This window comes from Bos javanicus, chromosome 9 (assembly GCF_032452875.1).
Source record: "Bos javanicus breed banteng chromosome 9, ARS-OSU_banteng_1.0, whole genome shotgun sequence".
NCBI lineage: Eukaryota > Metazoa > Chordata > Mammalia > Artiodactyla > Bovidae > Bos > Bos javanicus.
Window position 1 is genome coordinate 70,968,003 of NC_083876.1, and position 20,815 is coordinate 70,988,817.

The following is a 20,815-nucleotide window of genomic DNA, read 5'->3' on the forward strand; positions in this document are numbered from 1 at the left end:
AACAACTGATTTCATGGCTGTAATTTTTGAAACATATAACAATGGGACTTAACTGATTTGGTGTTCAAACTTATCTTGAATGACAAAAACTTAAAAATGATAATCATGTACTACTTTTTGTATTTGTTGTGCTACTGTTGACCATGATCAGTAAGAAATAACATTCCAGATTATTTTTGTACTGCTGATGCAAGGGCACTAAACTATAAACCACAAGCTATTTTTGAACATCATGTTTCTTAGATTGTCACCTACAAATGAACTGGGATTCAAAGTGGATCTGTCGATTTTCTGAAAGAAAGGTCAACTTAAGAAAACACACAACATGGAAGTTGCCAGTTAAGTTTTATTTTGGGCAAAATGAGGACTGCAGCCTGGAAGACTGCACTTCAGATAGCTCTGAGAAACTGCTTCAAAGAGACAGATGGAGGAAGGTCAGTATATCTATGATTTTGGTGAAGGGGGAAATACATGCAATCAAGCACATATTTTTCCAGAAGTTGCTGCTAGTCAGGAGGAACAGTTTCCACCATGAAGGATTTTAGTGCTTTTCTAGATATGAGATACAAGAGTTGGCCTCATAAAATAGGCTCCTGAAAATGTCTAACAATGTGAAGACCTGTCCTGCTAGTTTTTCCCCCTGAGCACAGAGTGCCTCACTTTTGCTCTCCACACTGAACTCCTTCCAGAGGGGGTTGAAACTCAGTAGAGGTGGCAGCAAATAATTTAATCTTCGTAGAGATAGAGGGTAAGTGCCCATGGCAAGTGCCAATTTGTAGTTGACAGAAAATAGTGCAAATATTTTAAGAGTTGCAGGTTGCTCTTAATGGAAAACTGAATATGTAAAGTTTTGTTTCATTTGTTAATACTTTAGATAACATTTTCTAAGTATGCTGTTTCAGAGTCTTACTCTCCTGCATGTTTATTTCATAAATTGAAGACATATGATACTGATACCAAAGGAAAAAAAACCATCATAACTAGTCTTTAAATCATTCCCTTTTGCAATGATTGTTTATAAATAAAAGATACCAGCTCTTTACTTCTCACTTACTAATTGTATTTAGTGAAAATCATTTGGCAGTTCAGTATTTGTTACCCACCTCTCTTGCCAGCTAGATATGAGAAGGTATGTTTAACATATTTAAATCTGGATAACTTAATAAGCAAGTAAATAGAATATTTCATTGATGTGTAATATTTAATATTTATTGTCCAAATCTAATTTCCTATGTAAAATATATGGGTTATTTGGGGGGAAAACTAATCATGCAATTACCTTACAACTCAACAGCTGTATTGCTGGGCATTTATCCCAGAGAAGACATTTTCACACAAAAACCTGTACATGAATGTTAATAGCAGCTTTGTTTTACCTAAAAACTGAAAACAACCCAAATGCCCTTCAGTGGGTGAACAACCCAGCTGTATGCCCATATCATATACTACTACTCAGTGAGAAATGACCTACTGAAACATGCAACAATGTGGATGGGTTTCAAGAGTCTTATGCTGAGTGAAATAAGGCAATCCCAGAAGATAACATACTATATGATTTTATTTATGCAGCATTCTTGAAATGACAAAATTACAGAAATGGAGAACAGATTCGTGATTGCCAGAGATTAAGGAAGGAGTAGATGTGAAAGAAAAGTGGCAGTCTGGGCAATCTGAAGACTGGGAATCTTTCTTTATCTTGAATCTACCAGTATAACCTGGTTATAATATTGTACTATATGTGTTACAAGCTGTTGCCTTTGGGGGAACCTGGATAAAGAATAAGATGATCTCTGGGTATTATTTCTTATAACTACATGTGAATCAACAATTATCACAAATTTTTTTAAGTTTAATTTCTAAAAATCTGTGATTTTTATTTATCTGTCCTGTTTATTCTTTGGATTACTCTATGTCATATATGTATATAGGGTGCAATATGATCTTAACATAAAAATATTTTTTACTTATATTCTACATTCAGCCTCATTAAAAAAAAAAAAAAAAGGAGTTCTTTTAAACTGGGTACTTTTGTTACATTTTGCTACATTTAGAAGACCACAACTCAATCGATAAATTATCTGCCTCAACGCAGGAGACCTGGGTTGGGAAGATCCCCTGGAGAAGGAAATGGCAACTCACTCCAGTATTCTTGCCTGGAGAATTCCATGGACAGAGGAGCCGGGCGGATTACAATCCATGGGGTCGCAAGAGTAGGACATGATTTAGCCACTAAACCAACCAACCATAAACACAAAGATTCCCCTTGATAGTTTTGACCTACTTCTTGGTTTCATTGTTCAAAGTTCTGCTATCATTTCTCATACTTCTAACCTTTCTGTCATTTACTTTAATATTTCAAAATCATAACATAAGGAAAGTGCAAAGTTGGTTTGGTACAAAGTGGCTTTAAATACACCAGTACCCACAGCACGTACGGACAGCGGTGTTTGGGGAGTCGGAACAAAAACTCTCGCCAGACAGCCTGGAATCTTTGCGCTGACTTTGAACTTCTCTCCAACAGTCAGCAGCGCACTAACGGTAATAGGCTGACAGTCCTGAGTGACGTCTGGACGCCATATCGGGGCGTTTCAAGCTGCGGCGCCACTGCCCTGCTTTGAGCCGCTGACGGATCCCGGCGGTGCTTTAATAGCGGCCCTACGTGGCCGAATTGGGAACTGCAGGCACTCGGCGGCATCCTTGACCGCTGCGCGGAGGAGCAGCAGCTCCGTATTTTCCTCTAGCCTTCGCCCCTGGAAGAAAAGCACTGGAATGGAGCCAGGATGCTCCGGGCCTGGCCCTTTCCGCACTGCACACGAGTGCAGCGGGCTGGGGTCACAGTGGTCCTAGAGCCGCTCCAGCAAGCGGGGGAGGAGTGATAGGCCATTTGTGCTTGGCTTGGCACTCCCTGGACCACATCCTTTTCTCTCTACATCATCACCTTCTTGCTTGGTACTATTAATGACTTTCTCAAAGCTTCCAAGATTTCCCTCTATCCCTAGTATGCAAACACAATGAGCTTTCTGAAATATGAATCAAATTCTGGCATCCTCCATTCATAAGCCACTCCCTCCCCACCTCTCCAAATTCGTCTGTTTACTGGTCTCCAGCCTTGTGGACCACGGCCGCCTTCTCTCTGACCATGTCAAGCCTTTTTGTGCAAACTGAGGAGGGCTCTTCCCTGTCAATGGCTGCCTCATTGTCATCCTTCAGATCTCAGTTCAAAAGCCCCTCCACAGACAGGCCTTATCTAAAGGAGGATCCTCACACCTAATCAACTCCAGCCAATTACTCTTTCATATCACCAGGTTTTTCTGTCATAGATAGAGATTCTGGTATTTATTTATTGTTTATCCCTTCCACTGAAATATTAGTTCCATAAAGGCTAGACTGTTTATCTTGATCACGGCTAACTTTGTAATACCAAGCACAATGTCTGCTTAGAGAAGGCATTCAATATGTTTGAATTACTAAATAGATGAAAAACCATTTAGTCTACTAAAAAATTGGGGGTGGTGGTAAATGTGGCTACTACACTATGAAAATGGATCAGGAGGTATGAGAGTTGCTCAGCAGAGATTCACTCAAAACAATGACATGGATTTTACATGAAGTCAGAGGAACCCCTTCCCTAACACAGAATAGGTATTCCTGTGGACTCACTTGCTCTGTAAATGGGATACATCTATTGGAAATATTTAATTTTTTAAATGATAGAACTAAAACAGAGACATTAAGAGAAATGAAAAATATTAAACCAAGCATTATTTATAAGTCAAGATCCTAATTCACAGTATGTTACAAAATTGGAAGTGCTAAGTAATATTATTCTTGTATCTTTCACACAAACAAAATTTTTAGAAGAGCTGATGGCCATGATATACAATAGAGTTTTTATACCATAGGCTGGAAATTGCTTTTTGAACAAAAACAAACAAACAAACAAAAACTCAGGACACAGGGAAAGCAACTACTTTAAAAACTGATTTCACAGTAATTATTCTGTATATTTTGAGTTATCTTTACATTACTTATAGGCATGTCAAATAAATTCATTTCTTTTCCTGTTAATAAAAAAGGTACATTCACAGAATCAGTGCACTCAATAAAGTAAACAGATGAAACAGGACACCTAGAGTCAACACATCTTCAAGGCCAAGTCTAGCCACTCAAAACCACAAACTTCTGTTCATTTTCAACGACTCCTCTCATCTTTAAGATTTCAAATATGACTGTTCAGTAAGCTAGTTCTTCAGGACGACAGGATGTGTAGCCCAACACAGGATCACCCAAAACTATGTTAACATTTCCAGGATGCTCGTGTGGAGTCCACGGAGTTTTGTGCATAAAAATTAAGAAAGTCCAACACTAATGTTCAAGGCCAGGAGCATCCATCTTCCAGTCCTGTACTGGTTGAAATTCCTAAGGCTACCTTTCATCAGACAAGAGAGCAGTCCGTTCCTCCTCTGTGCCAAGGATATTTTGAAGTTCAGATCTATATTGAAGGAAAAAAGAAGCCAATCTCAATATTTCTCACCTTAAAAAAAAACTCAGTACCTACGTCACTACCCAACTATTTCCATATATGTGTCTATCAAGTAATGAGGCACAGAGTGCCCAGAGATCTTCAGACTGGAAGAATGGGTATAAAATGTTGTTTTCCACTCCCACAAGCCAAATTTTAAAGGGAGGAAAAAAGGTCCAGAGTTGACCATACCTCCTCCTTCTCCTCAAGTGCTCCAACAGATAAAACAAGCCCATCGCTAGTCCCTTTAACAAAATGAAAGATATGGTTAACGTCAATTATCCAAGTCATGTTTCTCCATAAACATAAGAAAAATGAAAGGAAAAGACTAATAACTCACGCTTGTCAGAGCCCAGAGACCCTGTAGAGCAGCTGCCCACTCGAAACCAATTTTCTCATAGAGAAATCCCCCCAGCGTTGGTCCTACAAAAGCACTAACAGTGGAAAAAAGAAAGAGAATTAAATAGAGCCAAAAAAAGTTACTTCTTACGGACTACATGACCTCTTCAATTCATTATATTGAAACTACGTGTGCATGCATGCTAAGTCGCTTCAGTCCTGTCTGACTATTTGTGACCCCATGGACTGTAGCCCGTTAGGCTCCTCTGTCCATAGGAGTCTCCAGGCAAGAATACTGGAGTGGGTGACCATGCCCTCCTCCAGGGGATCTTCCCGACCCAGGGATCAAACCCTCATCTTGTCTCCTGCTTTGTAGGCGGATCCTTTACCACTAGAGCCACCTGGAAAGCCCTGAACAGGGCACTGCTGCTGCTGCTAAGTCGCTTCAGTCATGTCCGACTCTGTGCGACCTCATAGACGGCAGCCCACCAGGCTCCCCTGTCCCTGGGATTCTCCAGGCAAGAACATTGGATTGGGTTGCCATTTCCTTCTCGAATGCATGAAAGTGAAAGGTGAAAGTGAAGTCGCTCAGTTGTATCCAACTCCTAGTGACCCCATGGACTGCAGCGTACCAGGCTCCTCTGTCCATGGGATTTTCCAGGCAAGAGTACTGGAATGGGTTGCCATTGCCTTCTCCAGAACAAGGCATTAGGTGTAAGAAAATAGAAAGTGAAAGTCGCTCAGACGTGTCCAACTCTTTTTGACCCCGTGGACTGTATAGTTCATGGAATTCTCTAGGCCAGAATACTGGAGTGGGTAGCCTTTCCCTTCTCCAGGGTATCTTCCCAACACAGGGATTGAACCCAGGTCTCCCGCATTGCAGGCAGATTCTTTACCAGCTGAGCCACAAGGGAAGTAAGAAAATAATTCTACCTGAAAAGGATGATGTTTTAAATGTTTAAACAATCCTAAAATTATGACTGCTTCTGAAAAGTTGGTGCCTTATATGAGAATTTTAAAAAGATGGCATGCATTCAAAAGAGTTTTTATTATATTCTCTCCAGGTATTTGTATTTAAAATAACTCAGTACATACTGATTGATGCTAGCTACGCAGCTAGCATATAATTATCTCTCTGGTATAGTACAGAGTGGGATCCCCTGGTGACTCAAAGGAAAAGAATCCGCCTGCCAATGCAGAAGACACAGTAGATGTGGGTTTGATCCCTGGGTCAGGAAGATGCCCTGGAGGAGGGCATAGCAACCCACTCGGTATTCTTGCCTGGGAAATCCCATGGACAGAGGAGCCTGACAGGCTATAGTCCATGGGGTTGCAAAGAGTCAGACATGACTTAGCAACTGAACAACAACACAGTACAGAGTAAAAAACAGATACAAAAATGAATGAATAAATGAATACATTTTTAAACCTGAGAGATGCTCCTGTTAAAAGAACTTTAAAATATCACTTAAATAAGACAAAGTATATGAGAAAACTGTTGGTATAACCACTTATCTTGAAGTCAGATAGCATGGGTCAAAACTGCAGCAATTGCCCTAAGAGAATTATGCACCTTCTTGCAGCTCATCTGACCTCTCCGTGTCTGAATTTCTCCATCTGTAAAGTGGGAGTAGTGGTCTCCAACTTACAAGCGTGAAGTAAATTCCAAAGCTACTCACCCAACTGACCACATTGCACCAAAGAGACCTGACACAAGTCCCAGGGTACTTAATCCTTCTTCAAATCCATTTTCACTGCAAAAAGAAACAAGAGTATATTCATGATTAAAAGGGAAACTTTCATGAAACAAAGGAATAGCGTATGGTAGATAAATTAAACCAAACCAGGGATAATCTGGACAAACCCAACAGCAAGAGCACTCCATTTCTAAAATAAAAAGTTAACCTAATTTGAAGATGTTCTCCTAGTTATGGTTACTCCAGGGTTTTCTAGAAATGCTTCTACTGTATATATAGGATATAATATTAAGAATCATGACCCACATACATTACATGTTTATGAAAGTTTACAATTAAGAAACCTTAAAATGAAATGAACATATAAAGAGAGCAATGGGCAACTTTCAGAAAGTACAGAAGCAGCTCCTTATTCCTATGAGGATTGTTGAATTGGCACATCAGAACCAACAGTTATTTTCCTGCTCAAGTTCACTTTGTGTTCTTCATCATCACATCTACTAAAGACCGACGGCCAAGTCACAAATGCCTGATGTGGTATTCAGTTCAGTTCAGTTCAGTCGCTCAGTCGTGTCTGACTCTTTGCAACCCCATGAATTGCAGCACGCCAGGCCTCCCTGTCCATCACGAACTCCCAGAGTTCACTCAAACTCATAGTACTTCATAATAAAAAGATATATTTGGTCTTCTTCCCCATTCCTGGCACAGAGCTCCTAAAATTTGTGGACTTTCCTAAAAGATGAAAGCCATTAAAAAAAAAAAAAAAGTGTCTTATGTTGTATCAATGAAATGATTTTGGGACCAGCACCCAGGTTGCGTGGAGAATCAATATGGATTAGAGGGTTGGAACTTTCAGCCCCCACAAACCCCTTCCTCGTAGGGATGGGAATGGGGCTGGAGATTAAATCAATTGCCAATTGGCCAATGATTTAATCAGCCATGCCCACGTAATGAAGCTTTCATAAACATCCAAAGGGACTGAGTTCAGAATGCTCCCAGCTTGGGTAGCCAGAATGCTTCCACGTGCCACAGTGCTGGGCCCAGATAGAGGCTCCATTGCTTGGGACCTCACTGCCCTTTGTGTCTTGTCATCTGACTGGTTTCCTGAGATCTATGAGCTAGTCTAGTAAGTTAATCAAATCCAAATCATGGGAACTGCTGATTTACAGCCAGTGGGTCAGAAGCACAGGTAACAACTTGTACTTGAAATTGGCTTCTGAAGCAGAGAGCAGTCTTGTGGGACTGAGCCCTTAACCTGTGGGATCTGCTGCTATCTCCAGCTAAGTGGTTTCAGAATTAATTGAACTGCAGGACACCCACCTGGTTTCAGAGACGTGCTTGGTGGTGTGAGGGAGGAAAACACACACACTGGAATTGGTACTAAAATCATTTTACTGGTCACTCTGTGTCCTTGCATGGACCTCCACTGTGAGAAGGAAATGATGCTGAGGTCTTTCCACTGTGCTTTGGCTTTATTTTAAAATGTATTGAAGTATGATTTACAATGTTGTATTCATTCCTAACTGGAGAAGGCAATGGCACCCCACTCCAGTACTCTTGCCTGGAAAATCCCATGGACAGAGGAACCTGGTAGGCTGCAGTCCATGGGGTCGCTAAGAGTTGGACACGACTGAGCGACTTCACTTTCACTTTTCACTTTCATGCATTGGAGAAGGAAATGGCAACCCACTCCAGTGTTCTTGCCTGGAGAATCCCAGGGACAGAGGAGCCTGGTGGGCTGCCGTCTATGGGGTTGCACAGAGTCTGACACTACTGAAGCGACTTAGCAGCAGCAGCAGCAGCATTCATTCCTATTGTACAGCAAAGGGCTTCAGTTATGCATATACATATATATATGCTTTGACTTTTTAAAAGTAAATCTGTACCAAGGTGTAAACCAAGCCAAGCTTCTATCCACAACCCATTTTACCTATCACTGTATTAATATTACTCTATATCATCATTTATATTATTGTATAGTTGCTTATAATATTTATAACAATATTGTGTGACATGAAATCATGAAGATTTAGTAATGTAAAAAAAATCCAAAATCCTACAAAACTGAGAAATTCAAGAAAGCTTGTGATGTTTACTGCTAATTACAACAGTTCAAGCAACGGAAGTAACTTACTGTGCGCAACTGAGAATCTCTGGGAAAGTTGGAATCAAGCCAATTCCAGCAGAGATACCATTTATGACTAGTATCAGCACCAACAACCAGAGCTGACTGCAAAAAAGTTTTAGAGAAAAAAAAAATTAACATTGAAAGAGACAACAAAGCTTCATACCAAAAAGGGCAGGCAGGATCTTGGGAGAAGTTTCTTTCACAGATTACAAGACTAGTCTGATTCTTATTCCCATCTGATCTTTACATTTTGATGGGGAAAAAAATCAATTCATTCTGCTATCCCAAGGTCTTTGGCCACACATATCACATGCCTGGAGTCAACCTGCCTTATCACCATGTAAAATCCTTTCAAAGTTGATTAAAATATCAATATTAACATCCCTCCTTCAAGCACTTAGTTTTAAAATTCCATTGACTGAAAAAGGGCACAAAAGGGATGTGGTAAAGGAAGTGACAGGAACCTGCTATTCCTTCCGTGCCAGGCCCTATGTCAGTTACTTCATATCCACTGCTCTTTTGAATCCTTGCAGCGACCCTGCCATGTGAGTCTGTTAAAACAATTAAAGAAGACAATCTAGGTGATAGAAGCAAACTTTACTTAATTCATGAGGTGTATGGTCTCCTTTCAGAGGACTGCAAAATGGGATGGAAGACAGGAAGCTTTTACAGGTAAAGCGTAAAGAACAAGGAAGAGAAAATCAGAAAATATTTGATTGGCCAGGGCCACACAGTCTATCTTGTCTAGGGTGAGAAAGCCAGAGCAGGGTTGGCGACTGGGGGGTGACTGGCTGACTGGATATACTGCTTTCTGGTCAGGAGGGACATTTACAGGGACATGAAAGGTTTAGGCACCCTGGGCTGGAGTCACTCCATCCTGAGCCTAGAAAGTTATTCCAGTCCAGGTTCAATGCACGATACTGGATGCTTGGGACTAGTGCACTGGGACGACCCAGAGGGATGGTATGGGGAGGGAGGAGGGAGGAGGGTTCAGGAAGGGGAGCACATGTATACCTGTGATGGATTCATTTTGATATTTGGCAAAACTAATACAATTATGTAAAGTTTAAAAATAAAATAAAAAAAAAAAAAAAAGAAAGTTATTCCAGTGGCACAATTATCACCTGTTGTGTGTGTGTGTGTGGATAAGAAGACCTAGGCTCTTGGAAGTTAAATGAGTTACCCAAGTTCACACACCAAAGAAGGCAGAAAGTCCGAATACAAACCCAAACATGAAGGACTCTGAAATCCTTGCTTTTTTCCATGTCATGTTTTGTCCCAGAGGTACCTAAAAGTCTCTAAGTAGCTCACTTTATTTTAGCAAAGAAATTATAATAAACAAGCTTTAGTAAGCAGCTACCACATACTAATGATGACACAGAAACAAAAAAATTTACCTCAAGGAGCAAGAAGTAGTGAAAATAAAAAAAGAAAAGGCATATTCTAAGAACAATCAGCTAAAGGTAGATAACAAATGCTATTTTTAAAATAAAGTACAAATTGCAACTGAAACACAAAGGAAAAATAAGCATTTTTCTCATTTGATATAGATTTTATGCACTGATGTTTGCTTAGACCATTGCTAGCATCCAGTAATACTGTCAGTAAAACAAATATTTCAGTATAGTCCTAAATCTGATAATTATTTAAATAATAAGATTCAAAGATACTAAGCATATCAGTGTTACACCAAAATTTTAAAAAATAATTCTTAATAATATTTGGCCAAAAATTTCAAAGAAGAAAAAAGATTACCTCTTAATGTGCAAGAATGGGGCAGGTCCTAAGAGCATGTAGCAACCTGCTAAGGTTAAGTTTCCAAAAACCAGAAGCCATTTCCTCAGGTGCTGAGAAAGAAAGTCCAAAGAGACTTAGAGGTAAAAACCTCCCATAATCCAAGAATATAAAGAAATCATCAAGGAATATAAGTCATGATATTAAAAAAGAATACATTGAAGAAAACAAAATTTTACATGTAAGAAAAAACAGGGTAGATGGTAAACACAAAAGCAAGTGCAATCGGTATACCTCAGGACAGGGTGTGAGCAAAGGACAAGATCCCTTGGAATGGGAGTATATTCTGGATTTTGCAAATGATGAGCTGTTTCAAATATAACAATTTTAAAGAAGCAGTCACCACAAGAAACAGCCAAGTAGATGCATTATCTAGAAAAATTCACCTTTTAAAAAGTATCAAATAAAATGTTTTCTTATAAACTACTGAAATGCAGGCTAAACATTACAAGGGTATGATATCCGTTCAGTTATATATATGGCTACATCTTAAAACTGAGCTCCAAACACTTTAAGACACTTGCTTTTTGTCACCTGGATTACCAAGTAATCTCCACATAATCAGTCTTCATAAATATATACCCACGTGCAACAAAGAGCGGAAACATGAAAATAAGCACCAGTATCACAGAAGCTTGAGACTTGGTGAATAGTACTAAGCCTCTATACTAGTCATCTAGACTGAATCATTTAAACCTAGTTAAAGGAGAATAGAAGAAATTTTCTTTCAGGATGGCTCTGGGATAATGATGCATATTGACATGACCAGTCCTTTCACTCTCATAGAAAAACTACATTTTATCTTTTCAAGTTGGTCAAGTCATAAGTACCTTTGAGCTCTGTCCTGATTATTAACGTCAATCCATTTTTTTTTCATCAAGGGAATTTTTTCCTTTAGAAAATCTAATCCAGGAGTTTTTCAACAGTTTTGGCATAAGCTTCCCCTTTTCCCAGCTGAAGCAATTAAAAAGTGAATCTGCTCAGGGTGATGACAAGTTGGAAGATACTGAGAACTCACACTGAAACGTCTCCATCAGCTCAAAAAAAAATGAATATTTAAGAGTTTAAATGTTCTCACTGCCCCCCCTCCCCCACAAAGATAAACTGTGGGGATGGATATATTAATTAACTAGATGGAGTGAATCCTTTCACAATGTATAGATATACCAAATCCCCATGATGTATACTTCAAATATCTTAAAGTTTTATTTGTCAACTATACTTCAATAAAGATAACATTTAAAAAAATTTGAATATGTTCATTCTGATCAGTAGCCCTGCAGAACTCCAAAAGTACAGTTGGACAACCACCAGTCTAGACATACACAAGTCATTCTTAAATATCAATGAAGTGTACATACTGGCATTTTATCACTGAGTAGGCCCACCAGTGGTGAAGAAATGGCATAGGATAATGCCAAACCCAGGAATACCAGTCCCACATATCCAGCTGGTAAATTAAACTGTAAAAGAAATCCCGTGTTAAAGTTACATGGTTAAGTCATTTAAAAAAAATAAACATCTATCTTTTCCTTCTACATCTCTTCAGCTCTTATCACCTGCCATGAGGCTACGACTAACACTTAGCATCCTTCATGATTTTTGTCTTACGCTTGTAAATGGATTATTTTTTCATTATGGGAGAAGAAACCTAACCAGAGGTCAGAAATACAGGATGTTTTTGCTTTGTTAGCATTTGATAGTAAATATTGTATAATTACCCTTCTATGAAACACAGCATTTTTACATGTCAACCTGTGCTTTGCAAACATTAGTATACACAAAAAATTACCTGAAGAACTTGTTATAAGAGGTTCGTGAACCCCAGCCCAAGAATTTCTAATTCAAAAAGTCTGGGAGAAGGCCTGAGAATCTGCATGTCAAACAACAATCCCAGGTATGCTGTCTGTCCACAGACTAAAGTGCATTGCTGTAAAAAGCACTGACGATAATATCTATTCTATCCATCTCAAAGGGATATTAATATCTAATTAAAGAATTAGATGGTATGACACTTTTAAAAAGACTTTTATAATAGTAAGCTACCTCATAACTCTGTTACTGTTACCAACATGATATAAATGCCTTTATTGGTTATCTGAGTCATTCTCATTTTCCTTAATCTCCTTCAGTTCAGTTCAGTTCAGTTGAGTCGCTCAATCGTGTCCAACTCTTTGCAACCCCATGAATTGCAGCATGCCAGGCCTCCCTGTCCACTAGCAACTCCCGGACTTCATTCAAACTCACGTCCATTAAGTCGGTGATGCCATCCAGCCATCTCATCCTCTGTTGTCCCCTTCTCCTCCTGCCCCCAATCCCTCCCAGCATCAGAGTCTTTTCCAATGAGTCAACACTTCGCATGGGGTGGCCAAAGTACTGGAGTTTCAGCTTTAGCATCATTCCTTCCAAAGAACACCCAGGATCGATCTCCTTTAGAATGGACTGGTTGGATCTTCTTGCAGTCCAAGGGACCCTCAAGAGTCTTCTTCAACACAACAGTTCAAAAGCATCAATTCTTCGGCACTCAGAAAATGGGAACCCACTCCAGTGTTCTTGTCTGGAGAATCCCAGGGACGGGGGAGCCTGGTGGGCAGCCGTCTATGAGGTCACACAGAGTCAGACACGACTGAAGTGACTAAGCAGCAGCAGCAGCAGCAGCAGCTTTCTTCACAGTCCAACTCTCACATCCATACATGACCACTGGAAAAACCATAGCCTTGACCTTTGTTGGCAAAGTAATGTCTCTGCTTTTGAATATGTTATCTAGGTTAGTCATAACTTTCCTTCCAAGGAGTAAGCGTCTTTTAATTTCATGGCTGCAATCACCATCTGCAGTGATTTTGGAGCCCAGAAAAATAAAGTTTGACACTGTTTCCACTGTTTCTCCATCTATTTCCCAGGAAGTGATGGGACCAGATGCCATGATCTTCGTTTTCTGAATGTTGAGCTTTAAGACAACTTTTTCACTCTCCTCTTTCACTTTCATCAAGAGGCTTTTGAGTTCCTCTTCACTTTCTGCCATAAGAATGGTGTCATCTGCATATCTGAGGTTATTGATATTTCTCCCAGCAATCATGATTCCAGCTTGTGCTTCTTCCAGCCCAGCGTTTCTCATGATGTACTCTGTATATAAGTTAAATAAGCAGGATGACAATATACAGCCTTGACATACTCCTTTTCCTATTTGGAACCAGTCTGTTGTTCCATGTCCAGTTCTAACTGTTGCTTCCTGACCTGCATATAGGTTTCTCAAGAGGCAGGTCAGGTGGTCTGGTATTCCCATCTCTTTCAGAATTTTCCACAGTTTACTGTGATCCACACAGTCAAAGGCTTTGGCATAGTCAATAAAGCAGAAATAGATGTCTTTCTGGAACTCTCTTGCTTTTTCCATGATCCAGTGGACGTTGGCAATTTGATCTCTGGTTCCTCTGCCTTTTCTAAAACCAGCTTGAACATCAGGAAGTTCAAGGTTCACATATTACTGAAGCCTGGCTTGGAGAATTTTGAGCATTACTTTACTAGCGTGTGAGATGATTGCAATTGTGCGGTAGTTTGAGCATTCTTTGGCATTGCCTTTCTTTGGGATTGGAATGAAAACTGACCTTTTCCAGTCCTGTGGCCACTGCTGAGTTTTCCAAATTTGCTGGAATATTGAATGCAGCGCTTTCACAGCATCATCTTTCAGGATTTGAAATAGCTCCACTGAAATTCCATCACCTCCACTAGCTTTGTTCATAGTGATGCTTTCTAAAGCCCACTTGACTTCACATTCCAGATGTCTGGCTCTAGATCAGTGATCACACCATCGTGATTATCTGGGTCGTGAAGATCTTTTTTTGTACAGTTCTGTGTATTCTTGCCACCTCTTCTTACTATCTTCTGCTTCTGTTAGGTCCATACCATTTCTGTCCTTTATCGAGCCCATCTTCGCATGAAATGTCCCCTTGGTATCTCTAATTTTCTTGAAGAGATCTCTAGTCATTCCCATTCTGTTGCTTTCCTCTATTTCTTTGCACTGATGGCTGAGGAAGGCTTTCTTATCTCTCCTTGCTATTCTTTGGAACTCTGCATTCAGATGTTTATATCTTTCCTTTTCTCCTTTGCTTTTCACTTCTCTTCTTTTCACAGCTATTTGTAAGGCCTCCCCAGACAGCCATTTTGCTTTTTTGCATTTCTTTTCCATGGGGATGGTCTTGATCCCTCTCTCGTGTACAATACTACTCTTTAATTAAGCACATGGGATCTACTTAGGTCAGTATATGTTTTAACAATTTTTATCACATAATTCAAGCTAAAAATTAGCCTTTTAAAGACAGTAGTGAGATATAAAAGTCAGAAATATCCTCTTCTGATTTTAAAACAGGGTGGACCCCTTCCTTCCCTAAAAGACTGGTCGACCAATAATGGGACAGTAAAAAGCCAATTCAAACAACAGATAAGGCAGAAGAAGGGCAACAGGAAAAAAAAAATGTGATAGAAAAACAGGGAAGTACATTTCTAAAGATTTTTATAAGTTAGACATGAGCAACCTGGGTTTAGGAAAGATTGTTAAAATTTTTTTCAAGGTTTGGACAGAGTTCTTAAAAGGAAGAAAAATGACTCTTAAGCAGACTTGTTGTTGATAATATGAATGGAATGTGTCATTGAAAACACAAGATATTTCTCTTATGCATTACCTCATAGATGCTCACTGCTTAATTGTAATATTATATTATTTTCCAAAACTTGGGCCTGACAGTAAAATTACAGTCCCCAAGTTTACCCATAGAATACCCTAAACTGTCGAGTGACTTGAAGGGGTTGTGTTTCTGATAATGGTACTTTCTTCATTCTAGGGCCTCAAAGTGAACACGGGCTGCAGCTAGTAGATTTCTGTCTTTATAAACACAGCTTAACTCTCTAGTATAATTAACTATCAGGCCCAGTAATATACTCTATTGCATTATTTCTTAATAATCTTTTTTCAAAAATATCAAAGAACAAATTGGTATGACATCAAACTTTAAAATTCAGTCATTTTTAGTATTAAAAAAATAGAGACTCCTGGTTCCTTTCTCCCATTTCAGATCAGTATAGTTCATAGTCTTTCACATATATGCAATAGACTAAAAGTAAATGGACCCAGAGGGGATCTGTTAGAAAAGAAGGACACCTCACATTAAATGAGCCACTCAGAACCTCAAATGCCTCAATGGAATTTAAAACAGAGGAAAGTATCCTTGTTAAGCAGTCAGGATGCTGTCCAAGCCAGATCTATGATGACTAGAGCAAGGCCTAGGAGAAAGAGACCATTTACACAAATCAGACCCCTAGTTATAGGGACATCACAGAGGGAAGGTACAGGATATCTTGATGTATAGATTTCATTCTGCCTCCTCCTTGCAGCCACACCCGGGACTTTCTAGCAAGCAGGGCCTAAGAACAAGCAATTATGTGCATCTACCACAATGGGGAGTTTTCATCACCAGGCTACTCACCTTCTCCAAAACAAAGAGGGACAGTGTAGGATCAAGGAAGCCAAAACAGGAGCTGAATGAGGTGATGACAATGGATAAAAAGGCAACCTTGGGTAAAGTGATGAGTTTCCAGAATGAGTGTTTCCCTTTATCAGACTCTTTGGGGTAAAAATTTAAAAAGAAATTAGACTAATTAACATTGCTGAACTTAATCTTTCAGTCTACTTTCAAAAGTAAAATTGGTAAGGCCATCTTTATCCAGTAATCAAAACAATCATACCTCTGAGTTTGCCTAAAATTGCACATTATCAACATCTGCATATAAGTTATTCAAACCTAGAGGCCATTTTCAGGTACTTAAAAAATAATTTCTCAGATTCAAAAAAAAATCAACTGGAATCAGAGTATGAGGAGAAGTGGTCTTGATTATAGGTCATCATCTAGAAGGCTTTCCCCAGATGGGAGAGAGAACATATAAAGTTGCCCTTGGTGGTAGGAAAAACCAGACGCTCTATCAGGCAACAATGTGTGTGTGCTGAGGAGGAATCTGAGTCAATCAAAGAACACAAGACAATTTTTTTCTGCTTATGGAAAAACACTGGATTGAAAGGGATGCTAGTGAATCACGAGTACATTCAATTTGGCATCAAGGTCAGCTGACAGCCAACCTCGTGTCAGTCGCTCAGTCGTGTCTGACTCTTTGCAACGCCACAGACTTTAGTCCGCCAGACTCCTGTATCCATGGGATTCTCCAGGCAAGAATACTGGAGTGGCTTGCCATTCCCTTCTCCAGAGGATCTTCTCAACCCAAGGATCAAATCCTGGTCTTTTGCATTGCAAGCAGATTCTTTACTGTTTGAGCTACAGGAAATCCTTTGAGCTATAGGGAAGCACCAACCTCAGGTGCTGTCATTTCCCCAACAGCAACACAACTTCTGCACTGTCCCAAGCACCAGGCATGGTTGTTCCCAAGCCTCCAATCATATCCTATAACTCCCTTCTTCTTTCCCTGCTAATTTTTCAATCTCTAGCCACTCTGTAAAGCCTCATTCTGGTCCTAAGCATCCTGCAAATTTTACCTCCATTATCATGTAACTGAGCAGCCTAAACTGCGTTTCATCTTCCATGGTTTATTGTTTGATCACTTTCCTATCTTCTACCTAATGTGCTCAACAAAATCTTTGCTGAGTCAGATATCATGCCAAATCACTGGGCACACAAAGCCAAAGAAGACAAACTCAGATCCTGATCTCACAGAGAACTTACAAAAAGGTGTGGTTGAGAGCCAGGATGGAGGGTAGCATTTGGAGCATATGAGAGGGTTGCCTAATAAAGAGGGAAAGCTGTTTAAGAGAGAATTTATGAAAGTTGTAATATCTAAATTACTGTCTAAAGGATGAGCTTGAGATGAGCAAGGAAAGAAGGAGGAAAGAATAACCCAGGCATATTATCCAGGAATGGCTCATTGTGAGACTCGAAAGTGAGGGGAAAGTATTCTGTTTGAGGAAATGGAAGAGCAAAAGTAAAGAAGGAGGGTGGAGCTTGGAGTGTCAGGAGGAGAGATCATACTGCAGAAGGATGTAGTGATAAGATGATGCAGGACTTTGTAAAGTAGGCTAAGAAGCCCAGGAAATCACTAGAGGTTTCAAACAAGAAGTGAGAATCAGATTTGCAGTTCAAAGAGCTACACCTGTGGTCTCCTGGGAAATAGAGACAGGAGGCGAGTTAGGAGACTGTGCCGTGAGCTAGGCCAGGAAGCTCTGAGGGCCAGAGCAGCACTGACATATCCTCATTTCAACAGAACTCATTATGTAATAAATTCTTGGTGAATAATGATTTGGTAGGAAGCAAAGTACAAAAGAAGCATCAAGTGTGGTCCAGCTATATTTGTCAGGATAAGAGGGATACAGTTAAACTGTGGTGTTGGTTTCTTAATTATTAGCCAAATAGTCAATGATGAACCAAACGCGAACCCAACCTGTTTCACTACAGATTTGACTTAGAAAAGGGCTAAGCCCACCATGTGGCTCAGTGAGGCAGGCCAGTAGGGAGACTTCACTGGTTATGGATTTTGGATTGTGTATTACCAATGTTTAAAATAACAATGATAAAGGATCAACTTTAATCAATTACATTTATTGTGTATATAGAAGTATTACAGGTCTATGGCATAAGACAAACTATTATGAAATAAATAGTCCCTTTCTCTGAATGCAAGGTGGGAAAGGGGATTATCACCATAAGAACATACAGGAATGTCCATGAAAATGAACACATCATGAGTTTAGCTAAGCTGTTGAAGAAGCCCAAGTAATGAAAACTTAGGGTGATACCTGTTTCCAGAGACACATAGCAGAATCACCCAGGGAGCTTTTCCAACCTCCTTAAAAATCTCTCTGCTTCCTCCAATTCTGATACATTCTTCTTGGAGGACATGACTCCATAGTTGACAATGCCTGCCACAGGAAGCTGCTCTGAGAGGTAAGGAAGCTGAGAGGCCTTCAGGTGTGAAGGGACAGGAAAAACGCAGAGCACTGCGGCACTACTGACTCAGCATTTAGATCAACGATTGAGAGGGTTCAGGGAAACTTTCCAGAAGAGGTCATACAATTAAGTTTTGAAGGGTGAGTCGGAGTTTGGTAGAGTGGAAGTGGGAGACAGTCCAGCTCATGTGACTTGCCTGAGAAACCTCTAACAACAGCTTTTAGTGGCTTTCAAGGTAAAGCTCACAATTCATGGATTCAGGCATTTTTATTAAGAGGATTGTCATCCCTACAGGGGGCTTCCCCAGTGGCTCAGTGGTTGAAAAAAAAAAAAAATCCACTGGCAACGCAGGAGACGCAGGAGATGTGGGTTCAATCCCTGGGTAGGGCAGATCCCCTGGAGAAGACCGTGACAACACACTCCAGTATTCCTGCCTGGAGTATCCCATGGACAGGGGAGCCTGGCAGGCTACTATCCACAGGTCTCAAAGAGTGAGACATGATCAAAGGGACTGAGCACCACACACAGGCATCCCTAGAGGGGTGGGAGGAGGGAGTGGTGGTGGTAGGGAGACTCGAGAGGGAGGAGATATGTGTATACTAATGACTAATTCACGTTTTTGTATGGCAGAAATCAGCACAACATTCTAAAGCAATTATCCTCCAGTTAAAAACATAAATTTAAAAAAATTAAATTAAAAAAAGAGGATTGTCATGTACATGACTGTGTTTTAAAAATATTTCTTTAGGGACTTCCCCGGCAGTCCAATGGTTAAGATTCTGCATTGCCACTGCAGGGGGCATGGGTTCATCCCTGGTCCCCTGGTCAGGGAACTAAGATCCCACATGCCAAATAGCATGGCTGGCAGGGGCAGGGGGGGTGGTGTTTGGGGGCGGGGGGAGCTGTGCAGGATTTTTCTTTAGCACAATACAGAAGAGGAGACTTGGCAAGCAAATATTAAGGATGAGAGGCAGCGAGGGACTGAAATCGACTCTTCGTAACCCAAATCCACAGTGTTTATGGGTTTAAAAGGAAGTAAACGAGTGGAGTAGAACTTATAGAACACAAAATTCTGCCAATATCATCAAAATAAAAGGAAATTTAACTTTCCAGCCTTACCTATAAGCTTTCCTAAAACAATAATTTTTAAAGGTACTCCTTAATGGGAACACCTAAATCTATATTTATAGCTTTAACATTATAAATTGTGAGATTTAAATATATATATATCAGTTTCTCCCATTCAATCTAAATACAAGATCCTTACTTGGATAAACAGAAAGTTTGCCAAACCATTTTGTTCATAAAAATATAGTGGGCCTTAGGAAGCAAAACAAAGCATAGTGGGCCAAACAAAAGCTAGTGGAGGTGATGCAATTCCAGCTAAGCTATTTTAAACCCTAAAAGATGATGCTGTGAAAATGTTGCACTCAATATGCCAGCAGATATGGAAAACTCATCAGTGGCCACAAGACTGGAAAAGGTCAGTTTTCATTCCAATCCCAAAGAAAGGCAATGCCAAAGAATGTTCAAACTACTGCACAATTGCACTCATCTCACATCCTAGCAAAGTATTGCTCAAAATTCTCCAAGCCAGGCTTCAATAGTTCGTGAACTGAGAAATTCCAGATGTTCAAGCTGAACTTAGAAAAGGCAGAGGAACCAGAGATCAAATGGTCAACATCTGTTGGATCACAGAAAAAGCAAGAGAATTCCAGAAAAAACATCTGCTGCTGCTTCATTGACTACACTAAAGCATTTAACTGTGTGGATCACAACAAACTGTGGGAAATTCTTAAAAAGAAGGGAATACCAGACCACCTTACCTGCCTCCTGAGAAATCTGTATGCAGGTCAAGAAGCAACAGTTAGAACCAGACATGGAGAAACTGACTGGTTCCAAACTGGGAAAGAAGTACATCAAGGTTGTATATTGTCACCCTGCTTATTTAACTTACATGCAGAGTACATTATGTGAAATGCCAGGCTGGATGAAGCACAAGCTAGAATCAAGGTTATGTGAGAAATATCAATAACCTCAGGTACACAGATGACACCACCCTAATGGCAGAAACTGAAGAGGAACTAAAGAGCCTCTTGATGAAAGTGAAAGAGGAGAGTTGAGAAAGCTGGCTTAAAATTCAACATTCAAAAAATGAAGATCATGGCATCTTGTCCTATCACTTCATGGCAAATAGATGGGCAAACAATGGAAACAGTGACAGACTTTATTTTTTTAGGCTCTAAAACCACTGCAGATGGTGACTGTGGCCATGAAATAAAAAGATGCTTGCTCCTTGGAAGAAAAGCTATGACCAACCTAAATAGTGTATTAAAAAGCAGAGGCATTATTTTACTGACAAAGCTCCATATAGTCAAAGCTACGGTTTTTCCAG

At 40.0% G+C, this 20,815-nt stretch overlaps 1 protein-coding gene and 1 long non-coding RNA gene across 10 annotated transcripts in view; one reads left to right on the forward strand and one right to left on the reverse strand.

Annotated features, from left to right (window-relative positions):
- The window catches only part of LOC133254037 (uncharacterized), a 34,233-nt gene that overhangs the window by 4,996 nt on the left and 8,422 nt on the right, over positions 1–20,815 (forward strand). The window contains exons 4-5 of one of the 3 annotated variants that reach the window (XR_009738535.1): positions 244–434; positions 2,093–3,400. This is a non-coding gene — a long non-coding RNA (uncharacterized LOC133254037). Of the gene's footprint in view, positions 1–243; positions 435–2,092; positions 3,401–20,815 lie in introns of those variants that run through there. The other 2 variants (XR_009738536.1, XR_009738537.1) reach the window with 2 other exon arrangements.
- SLC18B1 (solute carrier family 18 member B1) overlaps positions 3,746–20,815 on the reverse strand; it is a 47,109-nt gene continuing 30,039 nt past the window's right edge. For all 7 annotated transcript variants that reach the window (XM_061428017.1, XM_061428011.1, XM_061428013.1 and 4 more), the window contains 8 exons: positions 15,958–16,094; positions 11,842–11,943; positions 10,442–10,533; positions 8,693–8,788; positions 6,541–6,615; positions 4,863–4,956; positions 4,715–4,767; positions 3,746–4,492 (listed from right to left, as the gene is read on the reverse strand). In XM_061428017.1, the coding sequence (XP_061284001.1) occupies positions 4,426–4,492; positions 4,715–4,767; positions 4,863–4,956; positions 6,541–6,615; positions 8,693–8,788; positions 10,442–10,533; positions 11,842–11,943; positions 15,958–16,094 (716 nt within the window). In that variant the 3' untranslated portion in view covers positions 3,746–4,425. The remainder of the gene's footprint in view (positions 4,493–4,714; positions 4,768–4,862; positions 4,957–6,540; positions 6,616–8,692; positions 8,789–10,441; positions 10,534–11,841; positions 11,944–15,957; positions 16,095–20,815) is intronic.